Raw genomic sequence first — 14,736 nt, 5'->3', positions numbered from 1 at the left:
TTGTTTAACCATAGCACAAGCTTTGAAGTGTGTTTGTGTGGGTGCTTCACAGAAGTGCTGCTAAACAGAAATTGTATAATAAACTTGTAAATGGCTTATTGTTCCTACTATCTGAAATAGAAGAGAAATGTATTTTAAGAGCAGTCCACAAATTAGCTTTAAGCAACTGTTTTGTTGGAGGACTTATTCTACTAGCTCTAGTGACTAATGTGTTACTTTATCAAACTTGTCTGAATGGGTTTTGCAGAGCCCTATTTTATTTTCGTTGGAAGAAATGGTAGCTGCTAGTTAAATAAAGAGGAGTGAAGGACCATCTTGCTTTATTGTTTAGATAAATAGGCATTCCTTTCATAAACCCATTAGAGATGTGCTGTTGTACGACACACCTTAGAAGTGAGAATAGTTTGAGGGTTATAGTTGACACACAAACAGCCACACCTCCTAGTTCGTTTCCTGCTTGGCAGGGGGTTGGACTCGATGGCCCTTGTGGTCTCTTCCAACTCTATGATTCTAGTCTATGATACCTTCTTTTGGACTGCTGCTGTTGTGTCTTAGATTGCTGTCTTGTCCGTCTTCCCAAAAGATATCAGGGTGACAGGCTCTGCTAGATGTTATTGGCATAATTTTGCACTTTACAGTGGCTTGGACCCAGACACAATTTTCTGCCATCTCACAGAGAACACTCTCCTGGAGTGTATGGTTGGTGGTGCTCCAATGCTTATTTTGGGGTGCACACCACAACTGCTAATTCATGGTTCAAATAATAATAATAATAATAATCCATAGAATGTCTGGTAGACATTTTGGAAAATGATTTCTGTAAACTCCATTCCAAGCTATGGCCAAGTGGAAATTGCCGTCAGTAATGAATTTTCTATGGAAATAGGCATGAGACTAGTGCTCTGGAACGGTCTCATATTACTCTTCATGTGATAACTTTAGACAAATTTACGGCTTTAAATAATATTTTGGAGAGGGAAGAAAGCATTTCATGATAAAAGGAAGAAACACTACTTTTTAAAGCCAAAGCCTGTGTGGGTGAGAGACATTCTCGGTCTTTTTTTTCTGTACGTGGGAGATGGTCGTAATGACTTTGAAAGCTGTCTCAAAATTTCATAGGCCAGTATCAACAGCATCTTGCAAGTACAACTGATGATCCTATACTTGACTTACAAAGCAGTAAAAACTAATCTAGGCTGTGTGCATTGTTGCGAAGTGTAAGATGTTATCTATACCATATTTATATGTAGAGAGTGTTCAGAAAGTTGTCTGTCTTTTCCATTCCTTGGAGATGCATCAGAGTGTTTTGTGTGCGTTCAAAGAGCCATATGGCCACTTTATTTCAGTCGACTTTTGGTCAGGGGTGTTAAGGCACCAATGCACATGTTCTTAGCTTTAAACTTTTATCTTTCTGGAATTTGGGGTACCTTTATCTTCTAGATTTGTTTTCAAACTATGGTGATTGGTCTTTAAGGTCTTGCGCTGAGCCATCAGGATCAAGCAACTCAGAATGGTAAATGGATATAAGTTGCTGTGTTTCCTTGTTACTACAATGGTCATACAACTGCTCAAATGTCTTTTGCTGACTAAATCAGTCCTATTAATTATTCAGCCTGTGGAATTAGGATAAGAACACAGATAAGTAGGCTCTTACTTACAAATCCTCAGGCCGCAATCAATCTGCAACCATAAGGTGTTTAAAAGGCCTTGTTTACTGCAAAAAACCTAGTGTGGCTACCAGTGAGATCTTGTACATGTCAGCTCAGAAGTAAGTTCTATTGAGTTCACTAGGTCTTGGTTGGAGTTACATGGCTATAGGATTGTGGTCCTCATTATCCAGGATTCAGCAAACATTAGTCACGAATAAGTCCGCTGAAAACAATGGGACTTTTCAGTAGTAACTAAGTATAAATCTGGAGAAATAAGGTTGGTCCATATAGTCTTTGAAAAAGTGATTGTTTAGACATTCCTAAAAGATTAATGTAAGGAAACAAAAGTACTTGCCAAACTAACGGGAATCTGTGAGAAGCTAAAATTAAACAATACCTTACAGCCTTCATATTGCACAGCAGAAATTATGCTTTTTTGTCTCTCTAATCTTTTTGACGATGATTTTTATTTTTTAGGGAAAAACATTGGTGCACGTGGGCACAAAATTAGTGACTATTTTGAAGTAAGTGCTATGATTCCCTATATTCTAGTTAAGCTGTTTCTGTTTCATACATCAAATGTAGCTTTTTCTGAGGGATATAAACTATTGTATTTGGTTGTTTATTTTTTATTTTGTATATAAACATTTTTTCTTTTCTTCATCCCAAAGTGCATAAGGTAACAAACATTTATTTAATCCCTTTTTGAATGCCCTCTCAGACTATCTATATGTTGATTTACCTTGATGGGGAGAAGATGGTTGTCACTAAACCTAGTGCAGGTCTTCTAAAACTGTGGTAAACTGAATAAAACGGGGTGCATTTTGACTTTTTTTTGTACTTAAACCATACAGTTCCAGCTAGAACAGGGGTCAGCAACCTTTTTCAGCCATGGGCCCGTCCACCGTCCCTCAGAGCATATGGTGGGCCGGACTATATTTTGAAAAAATAATAACAATTGAACGAATTCCTGTGCCCCACAAATAACCCAGAGATGCATTTTAAATAAGGACACATTCTACTCATGTAAAAACACGCTGATTCCTGGACCGTCCGCGGGCCGGATTGAGAAGGTGATTGGGCTGGATCCGACCCCCGGGCCTTAGGTTGCCTACCCCTGAGCTAGAAGTTCCAGCTGGTGTTGCTGTCCTTTCACCTCCCAGCATATGCCAATTGGAAATTTATACAGAGCTAAAAGAATATGGATTTTGTGACCCAGTCATGCTATTGCTAGTTTTCTTACATCGTTGCTTTTGTGAAAAAGCTCCAGACATATAGTCATAACTGGAGACTAATGAAACCTAGTAGGAAGTGTGAGACTATTACAATGTGCTTTTTAGCACAAATGAGCAAAAGGTGTCATCAGTAGAAAAATGGGCTGCTGCTAATATCCTCAGTTTTAGTACCATGTGTATAAATTATCAGCAGCTTCCTGAATTTACATATTTAGACTCGATGGCATTCTGCACTATTTAATAGATTTCTCAGTTATGGAAGAATTGCACAACCTTTCTACCGTTAAATTTTGCATGCCTTTCCTGTGACATTTGACAATCCCTGGTTTCCTAAGTGTAATACTGTATGCATCTTCAACAGTTTAGTTTTTTGCTTTCAACTTAATTTACTTAGAATTTCACAAAATATCGAATTAAGCACGTTAGGAAGCAAAAGCATTACCAAAGACTTTCACCCTCATTTGTGCTTGTTGCTAAGCTATGCTTGCTGGGGTAGCTTTTCCAGGGTAGTGTCCCTCAACAAGCTATTGTGTATGTATTCTATGCTAGCTGTTTCTAGAGGCCCTTGATATTTTAAAATGTTTTAAATGTGTATTCATTTTATTTTAATAGTATTGTTCTATTACTTTGTTTGCTGCCCTGGGCTTCTTTCAGGAGGATGGATGGGATACAAACTTAATAATGTACAAGCTGGAGATTGCTCCTGCAAAAGTGAACACCTTTGCCTTAAATCTAAAGTTATAATGGCAGTAATACTAAGTTTTGCTCAAGCATCAGTTAATGGGCAATTAGTTTTTAGACAGAAATAAAAATGAAGAATTGTTGAGTGTTGAATTGCTGTTGTGATAAACAAGTTTGTCTCAACACACCCCATGCAAATCACTCTGAAGGGTATTGCATTTGATTACATAATCTGAATTTTGCTTAGTACATTTCTGTTAGAATATAATTGATTTGTTCTCTTTTTTCCAGTACCAAGGTGGAAATGGGTCTAGCCCAGTAAGAGGAATGCCTCCTGCGATTCGCTCTCCTCAAAATTCACATTCCGCCCCTTCTTCCGTAAGTTTACTCTGTATAATTATCAGCTTATGATTCAGAAACGTTCATGATAGTTAAAACTAATCTTGCAGAGGCAGTGGCTTGATAGATTGTTCCCTTAGAACAGGGAACGTTTGACCAGGACTGATGGAATTGGAAGTGTAACATGATCTGGAGAGCCACCGTTTCCCCAACCTTGCCTTAGAACACACGCAAAAGCACCAACAACCGCTTTTATTGTATTGTTACTTTTTGTTCGCCTCCCTATTGGTAGTATGCATGCATAGAAACCAGCGGTTGAGTCTTTCTGCCGGGCAGTGTGATAGGAGTGTTCTGTTTCTCCTTTGTGCAGGTCCACATGTCGGGGGTGGGTGGGGAGCCAGATCGTAAATAACAGTGTAATGTTAGAAGTTATTAAATGGCCTTAATGGGGGATAGCCAATGATGCTCATGTGATTGAGAAATGGATTTCTGTTTGCATGAAGGGACTTATCCCTCAACTCTCTGGAGCAGATTTTTGTGGAGTGCAGGAGGTGTAGCATCTAGGAGAGGAAAAAGAAGTCCCATTGTGTGAGCAGACATACCTGTATGTAGTTGAATGTTGCCAAATAAAATTAATCAAAGTGTTAAACTTCCATGATTTGTCAGTTCTTATGCTTGCACCTTTTTGGAAATAATTGGCAAGAGCATTTGAACGTGGGAACAGGTTCTTACTGTTGGGTTGCCATATTTCAAAAAGTGAAAATCCGGACACAAAAGTTGTTGAGCTTTTCTTAGTTTTGCCCAAAGTTATTGAGCTTCCACACACACACCCTGCAAAATCGCAAAACAGAGGGGGGAAAATTCAGTGATTTCCGCCCAGACACTGTTTCCGACTGCCGTATTCCAGTTATGTCCAGGAAATTCTGGACATATGGCAGCCCTGTCTTGCTGAGCACTGGGGTAGAATATTGCCAGAACATTTCCAGCCCCTCTCATTATACGATCTGAAGAGAAACCAGAGTACTCCCCCCTCCTTATCTCCTTTGAAAAATATTGCCTATTAAATTTTTTAATGTGGAGAGGGATCTGCAGGTAGTCAGCTGGGTTAATGATAATTCAGCTTGTAAAAAGGTGAAGGTCCAATCTAGAATGGTAAAATAGATTTCTCACATCCAGTTGTACCCGGTTAGAGAAATGTGAGACATTTTTAAATCTCAAGTTACTATATCTCACTGAGGAGAATTTTTCCTCTCTCCTCCTTCCCGGTCCTACTCCAGTACTGACAGAAGCTTCAGACTTTATCTTCTAGTAGCTGAGAAAATGGAAGCACTTCCAGTTAAATACCTCTGCACGTTTAATCTAATGAAGCAATGGTTTCTTCAGTGGGTCTGGATTACTCCCTTGGTATTTCTCCCTCAATTCTGCTATAGGCAAAGAGCTAGCTCTTGGGAATCCCGTTGAATTAAAACAATTACATGAAGGTGGAAATGCTACAAAAGAAATGTTTTCCTCTTCTCCCCATCCTCTTGCTCCTTCTTGTAACTATATAGAACCCACAGGCATATTCAGTTTACAGAAACAACCCCCCCCCCATACAGGTTGGCTTTTTCTTTAAAACAGAGTGTTTCCTCCTAATTCTTTTTTTACTAAAAGATAATTGAGAGGGGTTTCAGTTATGCATATTTGCGAGATTGTCAGTCCTCTTTTTCCAAACATTTCAAGACACTTCCCCCCACCCCCCAGTGGATTTTGGTTTGGGGTGTCTGGGGCACATCTTTCCAGGCAAAGACGCAGTGCTGCCATGAGCAATTTTCTTCCCCATACTTCTCCTAGGCGTCTGCGTCAGAGGTGGGAGAGAGCCACCTTCTGCTGTGTCCCCACAAAATAGTAGGGAGAAGCAATTCATGCTTGTCCTTGGACTGTTCTATTAAATTATTTCTTAGAAACCTCTAGGTAAGGTCTGCCATTGCTTAACTGTTCCCTTTCTGATACAGCAGTTAGGGAGGCTGGTGTTTTTGTGTAGTGTTGCTTCAGAAATGAAGCGTTCGAATAGGGTTGCTATATCTTGAAGAGCAAAAAAGAGGACAGCCTCAGCTCAGGTTGGTCACGACTGTGGCATGCAGAGCAGCTTGAGCCCAAGCCAACACCCCCCCAAAAAACCCCCAGACATTTCCATTAAAATGTAAAAATTCACCCAGATGTTCATGCTGGCCCCACAAAAGAGAACGTGTCCAGGTTTCCCCAGATGTATGGAAATTGTATCCAGCCATTACCATCTAAAGGAAGAATATTCCCTGATCATTTGTGGGATGAAATATATTTTTCCACATACAGTGGTACCTTGGGTTACATACGCTTCAGGTTACAGACTCCGCTAACCTAGAAATATTACCTCGGGTTAAGAACTTTGCTTCAGGATGAGAACAGAAATTGTGCTCTGGCAGTGCGGTAGCAGCAGGAGGCCCCATTAGCTAAAGTGGTGCTTCAGGTTAAGAACAGTTTCAGGTTAAGAACGGACCTCCGGAACGAGTTAAATAACCTGAGATACCACTGTACCCTGTCTCAGCTACAATCTAGTAGTTGATGCGTTGTTGCCTGTTAAAACAGCTTTACCAACGAAGTGTCTCCAAGCATATTTTTTTTAAGAAGAGCTGTTAATTTCCAAAGCTGTAATTTGTAGTTTGTGTCTTTGAAATAATATTGTGCACCAAAAGTATTAGAAGATGCAGCAAAAGCCACCAGTGGTTCCCCTAATTGCCTTCCTCCCTATTGTCTGGAAAATCTCTGCAGTTGCTGAGACAAGTAACCGGTTGCTAGAATTTGGATAGTGATACAGGACAAAAATGTTTCCATTAAGAATTAGCACATTTACAAACACAAGTCTCAAGTCTATTGAAAAATAAATTGGTACTACCTGAGGATCTGAACCTGTCCAATGCAAAAGGGGTGAGGTGTAAGATACAGAGGTCCCTTGGTTCTGTGCTGTCTCTCAGAGACCAATTTATGTTGCTGTATCCATGCAGTTGCCTTATATGATAGTCTTACTACCCCCTTAGAGACCGTTTGAAATGGTATTTTCTCTGAAGGTGCATGAAATGATTTCCCCCCGTTCATTATAAAATAAATAAATTGGGGACAGTTCTGACATTGGTGGCAGAGGCAAATGGTGACTTCGTAACATTCCCTGCAGACGATATTCTCATGTACCATGAGGAAGTTTCTGTCCTCTTGAGATCTGAATAGTGTAGCTTTTAGTACTGGAGAATGAAGAGTCATGTGTATTCCAATTGTAGGTACTTACTCCTTTTAGTAGAAGAAATAAATGGCTGGTTTTTATTCATGGTCTGGCTACCGTGGATTCCAAGCATTTCAGGTTGGAGGGTGAAAGCATTTCATAGGGAGGGTGAAAGAGGACAATGTCTGACCAGGCAGTTTCCCTTATTTTAGCAATTTACTTCGTTCTTATTTCTGCTTTACAGTTACATGTAAATCTTATATTTTATCCGTGCACATTTAGGTTCGACAGAATAGTCCTTCTCCTACTGCGTTATCTTTTGGGGACCACCCTGTTTCACAACCAAAGCAGTTGTCATTTAAAATTACTCAGGTGAGCACTCTGGATTGTAATTCTATGCTTAATGCTGAAAATACATGAAGCCATTCTGTTTCATTATTCTACACGCATACACATTAGTTCTGATTTGTAACTGCTGCTTAGAAAAGGTGGCACGTAGTTAAAGCGAAACTTGAAGTGTTTGTTACAGTGAAAGATTGAGAGTAAGTAGAAGCAAGCCATTCTTCTCTCTCTGTATTTTACACCCATTCCCAGCATAACAACACATGATCTTCCTAGGGAGATTACAAAAATATATATATGGAGTACAGTTTCAGGACGGATGCTTTGGGATTTAAGGTCTCGAGATTCTGATAGATGGAAATGAAAACATTATTATTAAAATTTGTATACCGCCCTTCGTAGATCTCAGGTCAGTTCACTACACAAAAATGCAAGGTAAAAAACACAAAATACATAATAACGAGATTAAAATGGAAAAGCAGGGTGCGGGTAACCTTTATCAAGGCTGTGTAAAGGTAAAGGTACTCCTGACTGTTAGGTCCAGTCACGGACGACTCTGGGGTTGCGCGCTTATCTTGCTCTATAGGTCTAGGGAGCCGGCGTTTGTCTGCAGACAGCTTCTGGGTCATATGGCCAGCATGACTAAGCCACTTCTGGCGAACCAGAGCAGCGCACGGAAACACCGTTTACTTTCCTGCTGGAGTGGTACCTATTTATCTACTTGCACTTTGATGTGCTTTCAAACTGCTAGGTTGGCAGGAGCAGGGACCGAGCAACGGGAGCTCACCCCGTCGCAGGGATTCAAACCGCCGACCTTCTGATCGGCAAGCCCTAGGCTCTGTGGTTTAGACCACCACGCCACCCACGTAAAAATAACACAAGCTAAAAATTCACAGGAATGTAAGCTGCCTTGTGCTGATTCAGACAATTTCTCCATTTAGTTGTGTTGTCCACACTGACTAGCAAGCAGCTGTCGAGGCTTTTAGTCGGGATTCTTTCACAGCCATCTCTGCCTGTGGAAGGGTTCGGTTTCTAGCTCCTCCAAAGTATGTGTTCTACCACTGAACTGTAGTCCAATTGTACAGAGTTGACCGACCCAGTGCCCTCTAGGTTTTGAACTCTAGCCCCCATCAACCAACCCCACTCAGCAAGAGCAATAGGCAGGGAGCATGGGAATGTTGACATTTCCATTCCACCTTAAGGAGCAGACATGTGGAATTGTTGCGTGTCACATGTCTGTTTACATTCCAGCACAGCTTGCTGGGAACTTCCGTTGTGTATAGCTTTTGCTTTTTCCCTGTACTCTCTGAGACAATGAGAGAGAGAGAAACGACATGTTTCTTTGTCCTGATTTATGATTAATAAATCTGTATTTGTAGTATGCTTCCACAAGCCTCACGCCTATTCTGTGTGTGCAGTTATCTTTGGTAATAGTGTGCCCTGGCTTTGAAGCCCGGGTCGCTGATTTACATTGGAGCAGCTGCCAATGGTCTTCGAAGCAGGAAGACTGGAAGGAGATGGTCCAGCTGGGGCTTGCCAGCTGGCCTCCCAGCCTTCTGCATTCTGACAGGGCGTTGTAGTTCAGAACACCTGGTGGGCACCACATTGGCTCTCTGTGTTGCAATTTAACAGATTCCCTTAGGTCCAGAATGCTTGTGAAGCAGTGGAAGTGTGTGCTAGGTGAGATGTTCCTCGCTATGGTTTTCTCTTTTAACTTGCAGGACTCAAAACAGAAAGGTGGCATAGCCATTTGTGCAACCTGGCATGACTGTGACCGGTGCTGCCTCTTCTCTTGAGTCATGCATGCACCCAGTTCAGCACAGTCTGGATTATACAAAAGGCATATTGCTCATTTCCTTCTTCTAAGAAAGGGAAGAATTTAGAGCTGCCGCTCTTCAGGCTTCTGACAGTATTTACTATTTTGCCTAAGCTGATTGTTAGTGGTAAATTACCGTATTTTTCACTCTATAAGACACACTTTCCCCTTCCTAAAAAGTAAGGGGAAATGTGTGTGCGTCTTATGGAGTGAATGCAGGCTGTGCAGCTATCCCAGAAGTCAGAACAGCAAGAGGGATCGCTGCGCAGCGAAAGCAGTGATCCCTCTTGCTGTTCTGACTTCTGGGATAGCCGTGTGAAGCCTCTTCAGGGCAACGGGAGGAACACTCCCCCTTCCCTGAAGAGGCTTGACTATCCCAGAAGCCAGAACAGCAAGAGGGTTCGCTGCGCAGCAATCCCTCTTGCTGTTCTGGCTTCTGGGATTCAGAATATTTTTTTTCTTGTTTTCCTCCTCCAAAAACTAGGTGCGTCTTATGGTCTGGTGTGTCTTATAGAGCGAAAAATACGGTGAAAGACTGCATTCTGATGGAACTTAGATGGAATTTGATAAATGTTTGCTTTCCACTTCTCTACTATTTTTTTTTTTAATGTAGACTGATCTCACAATGTTGAAATTAACTGCACTTGAAAGTAATAAAAACCAAGACCTGGAAAAGAAGGAAGGTCGTATAGACGATTTGCTCAGGGTAAGTATGATAACGGTAAGATTAAGAGAGAAATATAGGGTTACTTACACTGCTTTTAAAATGGCAAAATACTTGTATTGCATTTGACTTAAGCTATCAGAATGCTTACCAACGTACTTATAATACTGTATCCTCCAAACTCTAGGAATCTTTTTTGGGGGGTGGGGGGTGGACTGATACTATATTTTTAATACCTGGGGAAAGAGAAGGCACAGCTTTGGGTCTATGTGTATACAATTTATAATTGGCACTCCTCATTTCCTGTATTTGTGATTTGTTCAGGCTCAAAAAATCTTTAGGAAAAAAGCCCTATGAACTCAGTGGTATAGAACTGAGCAAGGTGGGTGGGAGACATAGCTGTCAACTTTTCCCTTTTCTTGCGAGGAATCCTATTCGGAATAAGGGAATTTCCCTTAAAAAAGGGGAAACGTTGGCAGCTATGGTGGGAGATGATTAGGTTGGGAGGCGAACTGAGTAGCTGGAAAAGGAGGAGGAAAGAAGACACACAGAGAGATTTTAAGAAAGTTAGAATGTACCACCTCATTAGGTCACTTCCTGGTTCACACTTGAAAGCTATTTTAATGTCATCAAAGATGGAAAGGAGAGTTGCCCAAAGATATGAATGGAAAAGTGAAATATTTTAATATAGCTGGGATTTGGACACAAGTGTGTCACCCAGCCTAAGCTGGGGAGAACTCCAAAACAGGCCAATGAGTACTGAGCCTGGAATGCTGTTTGTGTGTGTGGAATGGATGGAGAATAAATGAGAAATGGAGATGGAGGATGGAATAGGGCGGCTGAGACCCTATTCCAGAAGCTTTCGGCCTTGCAGCATTTTATCGCAGGGCCCCACTGGTTACAAATACAATTTCATTTGATTCTTAGGCTAATTGTGACCTACGACGACAAATAGACGAACAACAAAAGCTACTTGAAAAATACAAAGAAAGATTAAACAAATGCATTTCAATGAGCAAGAAGCTTTTGATTGAAAAAGTAAGTTGGATTTTTAAAATATATTTTTTGTTCAGTATCCACAGTGAAGAATACTCTGTCCTCCTAATCCTGTAGATCAGGTTAAACTGCAATGGCATGAGCTGCAGTTTGTGTCATTTCAGTAAAAACCCGATCCAATCAGCAGTAAAGGTGGGTCAGATACCTGTGTCCCCCTCTTACTGTAGCAGTGCAGGAAACTGCTTCTCTGGGTTGATTCCCACACAGCAAGAGAGAGGCACTGTGTAAGGTGGGGGCAGATGTATGGATTTGTCTCATAGGTAGATCTTCCCTCCAGGATGAAATAAGGAGATGAATTAACGGACAAGAGGAGGTTGTTGTGGTCATATGTAAGAAGAGGTAGAAGAACTACTACCCTGATGGTGCTGTATTTAAACACAGAAATAGATCCCTGGGTCCTGGGATCAAATTCCAAGCTGGTATGAGGGAGAGTCATTATAAAATAGGCTTAATTGGGAACTATTTAGAAAACTGGAAGAGGTTTTTCCCCCCTTCTGATGCAAAGTGGAAATAGCACTCTTTCCTCGCCTCCTTTGAGAGTAGCAAACCTGTCCAGAATACAGTCTTTTTTTCAGGAACAGGAGGAGCCTTTAATAAAGAAAGCAGAAGGTTTCAGCTTTCAGCGCTCTCGTATTTGCCTTGCTTGATACCGCAAGCACAAACCAGTAAGGCACTCGCAAAGATACGCAAGCAACTGCATTCTGCTCGGCATTAGCAATCTCAGCTGATGTGCTAACTGGGTGGGTGGTGAGCTGCTTCTCTCTCCCCCCCCCCCCCCTGCTGAGGAAAATGCAATACCCTCACAAAATGGAAGCCTTGAAGGGAGGTATCTTGGATCCTTACGCAACAAAATAAGCGTCAGTGTTGCATTTCTTGTGGCAAAAATCCGCTGCTGAGAAGGAAGGGCTCTAAACTTAACTGGTGATATTTTTGATTTCCTTAGAGCACACAAGAAAAGCTGGCAAGCAGAGAGAAGAGTATGCAAGACAGATTACGCCTTGGGCATTTTACGACTGTTCGACATGGCGCATCGTTTACCGAACAGTGGACAGATGGCTTCGCATTTCAGAATCTTGTGAAGTTAGTCAATATTGTGTTTTTAAATTGTTCGTAATTACTAGCTCCAAGGAGTGGGTGTTTTTATGTAAAACTGCCGGCTTTGGGATTACTTTTTACACACATCATGGTATTCAGGCTTTTTAAAAAAAAGAAGGGGGGGGGAGGAAATCCCAGAATACAGTAGAGAATTGACTTAATCAGTTGTCTGTTGAATTTCTTACATTTGGTGATTTTGAAAGCAAACACATGAGTAGGTTTGCATGAGTTTCTCAGTGAGTCTTTCAATTTCATTGTTCTGCATGGGACAATGACAATAAAGATATCGTATATCGAAAAAAACAAAGCAGACATTTAGAACATGGACACTGTGTAGATAATGACTCTCAGCTTGACCCATGCATCTACAATATATGAAGTACTTTGAGCTATTAGTGTGCTTGTTTGCCATAAAGAAGCAGCAACAAGTAAATGAGAACCTAGTTGACTTGACTGCACTTCCACTAGCATAAAATAGGGAATAGGAGAGGGAGAGTCTGTAGTTGCTGGTAAAAAAGAGTCACCTCAGTAACATAATTTAGCAGAGACTTGGCAGAGAAGGGAATGACTGAGAAGGTGTATAGGTAGAATCAGAGTGAAGAAAAGTAGAATTCTTGTGTTTTCATTTCATGATTTGAATAGAAGGATGTCATGTGTAGTCCGCATGTCAGAGAACCCTGATGAACTAAATTACTACTTTGCATGTTGGATTCTACATCTTATATGTGTCTTGCACAAATTCTTTTTTTAACCAAGCCTGTGGAACTATTTGTCTTGTAATTCAGTTATTTGAATGAAGAAAACATGGCTTATATATACAGTGGTACCTTGGTTTGCAACCGTTTTGGATTACAACCGTTTTGGATTACAACCGTTTTGGATTACAACCATGTCAAACCCAGAAGTGCATGTCCCTTTTTTTGGATTACAACCCTTTTTTTAATTACAACCCCCCCTTTTTCGGAGGCCTCATTGGCGAAAGCATGCCTTGGGTTATAACCTGCTTTGGTTTACAACCGGACCTCCGGAACGGATTATGGTTGTAAACCAGGGTAACACCGTGATGGAGATGTGGAGGATATTGGGGGGCCTGTGACCTGTGCCAGGTCAAATTTGGCCCACAGACTAGAGGTTCTCCACTCCTGCTTTAGGGAATCAGCTTAAATCCACAAGAGTTAAAACGTTTTTTTAAAAAAAATATAAAAAATCAACTTAAAACAATGCTTTGGCTTTGCAGGCAACAGGAGTGGGTAAATCAACAAAGGGAAGATATAGAGAGGCAAAGGAAACTTCTGGCAAAGCGAAAACCTCCTGCTACAAATAATTCTCAGGCGCCCTCTGCCAATTCAGAACCTAAGCAGAGGAAAAACAAAGCTGTCAATGGAGCAGAAAACGATCCGTTTGTTAGACCCAATTTACCACAATTGTAAGTTCATACTTCTTTTCTAATTATGTATTGAGTATTTGTCATGATGGTGCCACAACCACCTGTTTGTAGTCGTTCAGAAAGTTGGAAAGCTAAATCTTTCTCCCTGCTTGTAGTGGCCCTGGTGTTGTGGCTTGGGGGGTGTTCCAATAATGTTTGTCTTCCAAAAGTGTTGTTAATTGCAGCTTGCTTGTTTTATCCCACAGAGCTCTATAGGGCCATTTCCGAATCCTTCCGTCTGTGTTCTGTATTTTAGTTATGACAAGGGAGGGAACTGATTTTTGTATATGATGCTTATTTTGGTTTAGAGTCGGCAAAGTATTGTAAGATATGTAGGTGTTCCAATGAATACTAAAGCTTGGGTCCCAGACTGGTACTTGCTGAATCTAGGACGTCAATAATTCAGACTCTTCTGGCATCAAATACCCTTTCTATTTAAGAACATCACTGTGTAATCTGTTGCTCGTTCCTATAAATGCGACATGACTTTGCACTTTATTCTAAATGTGCAGTCCCACATTATTACAAATACCTAATATCTCTTTGTCATCCTAATATAAGATGCCTTGTCGACCAATAGCATTTAGCACATACTGCAATATCAGCTGCGTTTGATTCAAACACCAAAGAGGAGTTACGGGAATTGCACTGTTCTTTGATACCTCCCTGTATCTTTTAGGTAGGAGTGTGGATACAATTTTGGTATCCGAACATTTTGTTCCACATTAAGCTTCTGGTCATTCAGAATGTAGCGGATTCTACAAGATGCTGGAGGAATTGGCTTCCTGTGTTATGAATCGGAAATAAAATACGTTTTTTCCCATTCAACATTTAGTAACATGTACTGTGACTTTTTGTGTGCAACTTTTGATTAAAATGGTTTGTTATCTATGGTAATTCCTGCAGGCTAACACTAGCAGAATACCATGAGCAAGAAGAAATTTTCAAGCTTAGATTAGGACATCTCAAAAAGGTATGTTTAATAGTTTAAACTGGATCTTTTTTCTGATCACACAGTACTGTAACCATAGACTCTACCCCATTGGTTATAGATATGATCCAAGTAAGCTGTTTAAGATTGAAAGAACCATGCCTGTAGCAGGAGCATGCTTTGAAATACTATATAGAGCTGCTCAGATAGTCAAAAGTTGTATGTCACTTTTAAATGGTGATTTTGCATCGCTTGTGAAAACTTCAG

The 14,736-nt window shown here is 40.8% G+C and overlaps 1 protein-coding gene across 6 annotated transcripts in view; it reads left to right on the top strand.

Moving 5' to 3' along the window:
* The window catches only part of TLK1 (tousled like kinase 1), a 66,832-nt gene that overhangs the window by 36,465 nt on the left and 15,631 nt on the right, over positions 1–14,736 (top strand). For all 6 annotated transcript variants that reach the window (XM_083628595.1, XM_083628597.1, XM_083628596.1 and 3 more), the window contains 8 exons: positions 2,127–2,173; positions 3,857–3,943; positions 7,422–7,511; positions 9,911–10,003; positions 10,889–10,999; positions 11,961–12,097; positions 13,350–13,538; positions 14,445–14,511. In XM_083628595.1, coding sequence (XP_083484721.1) covers positions 2,127–2,173; positions 3,857–3,943; positions 7,422–7,511; positions 9,911–10,003; positions 10,889–10,999; positions 11,961–12,097; positions 13,350–13,538; positions 14,445–14,511 — 821 coding nt within the window. The remainder of the gene's footprint in view (positions 1–2,126; positions 2,174–3,856; positions 3,944–7,421; positions 7,512–9,910; positions 10,004–10,888; positions 11,000–11,960; positions 12,098–13,349; positions 13,539–14,444; positions 14,512–14,736) is intronic.

Source organism: Podarcis filfolensis (assembly GCF_964270895.1).
Source record: "Podarcis filfolensis genome assembly, chromosome: 1".
NCBI lineage: Eukaryota > Metazoa > Chordata > Lepidosauria > Squamata > Lacertidae > Podarcis > Podarcis filfolensis.
Note: the sequence above shows the minus strand (reverse complement) of the source record. Positions and strands in the feature narration are given on the sequence as shown.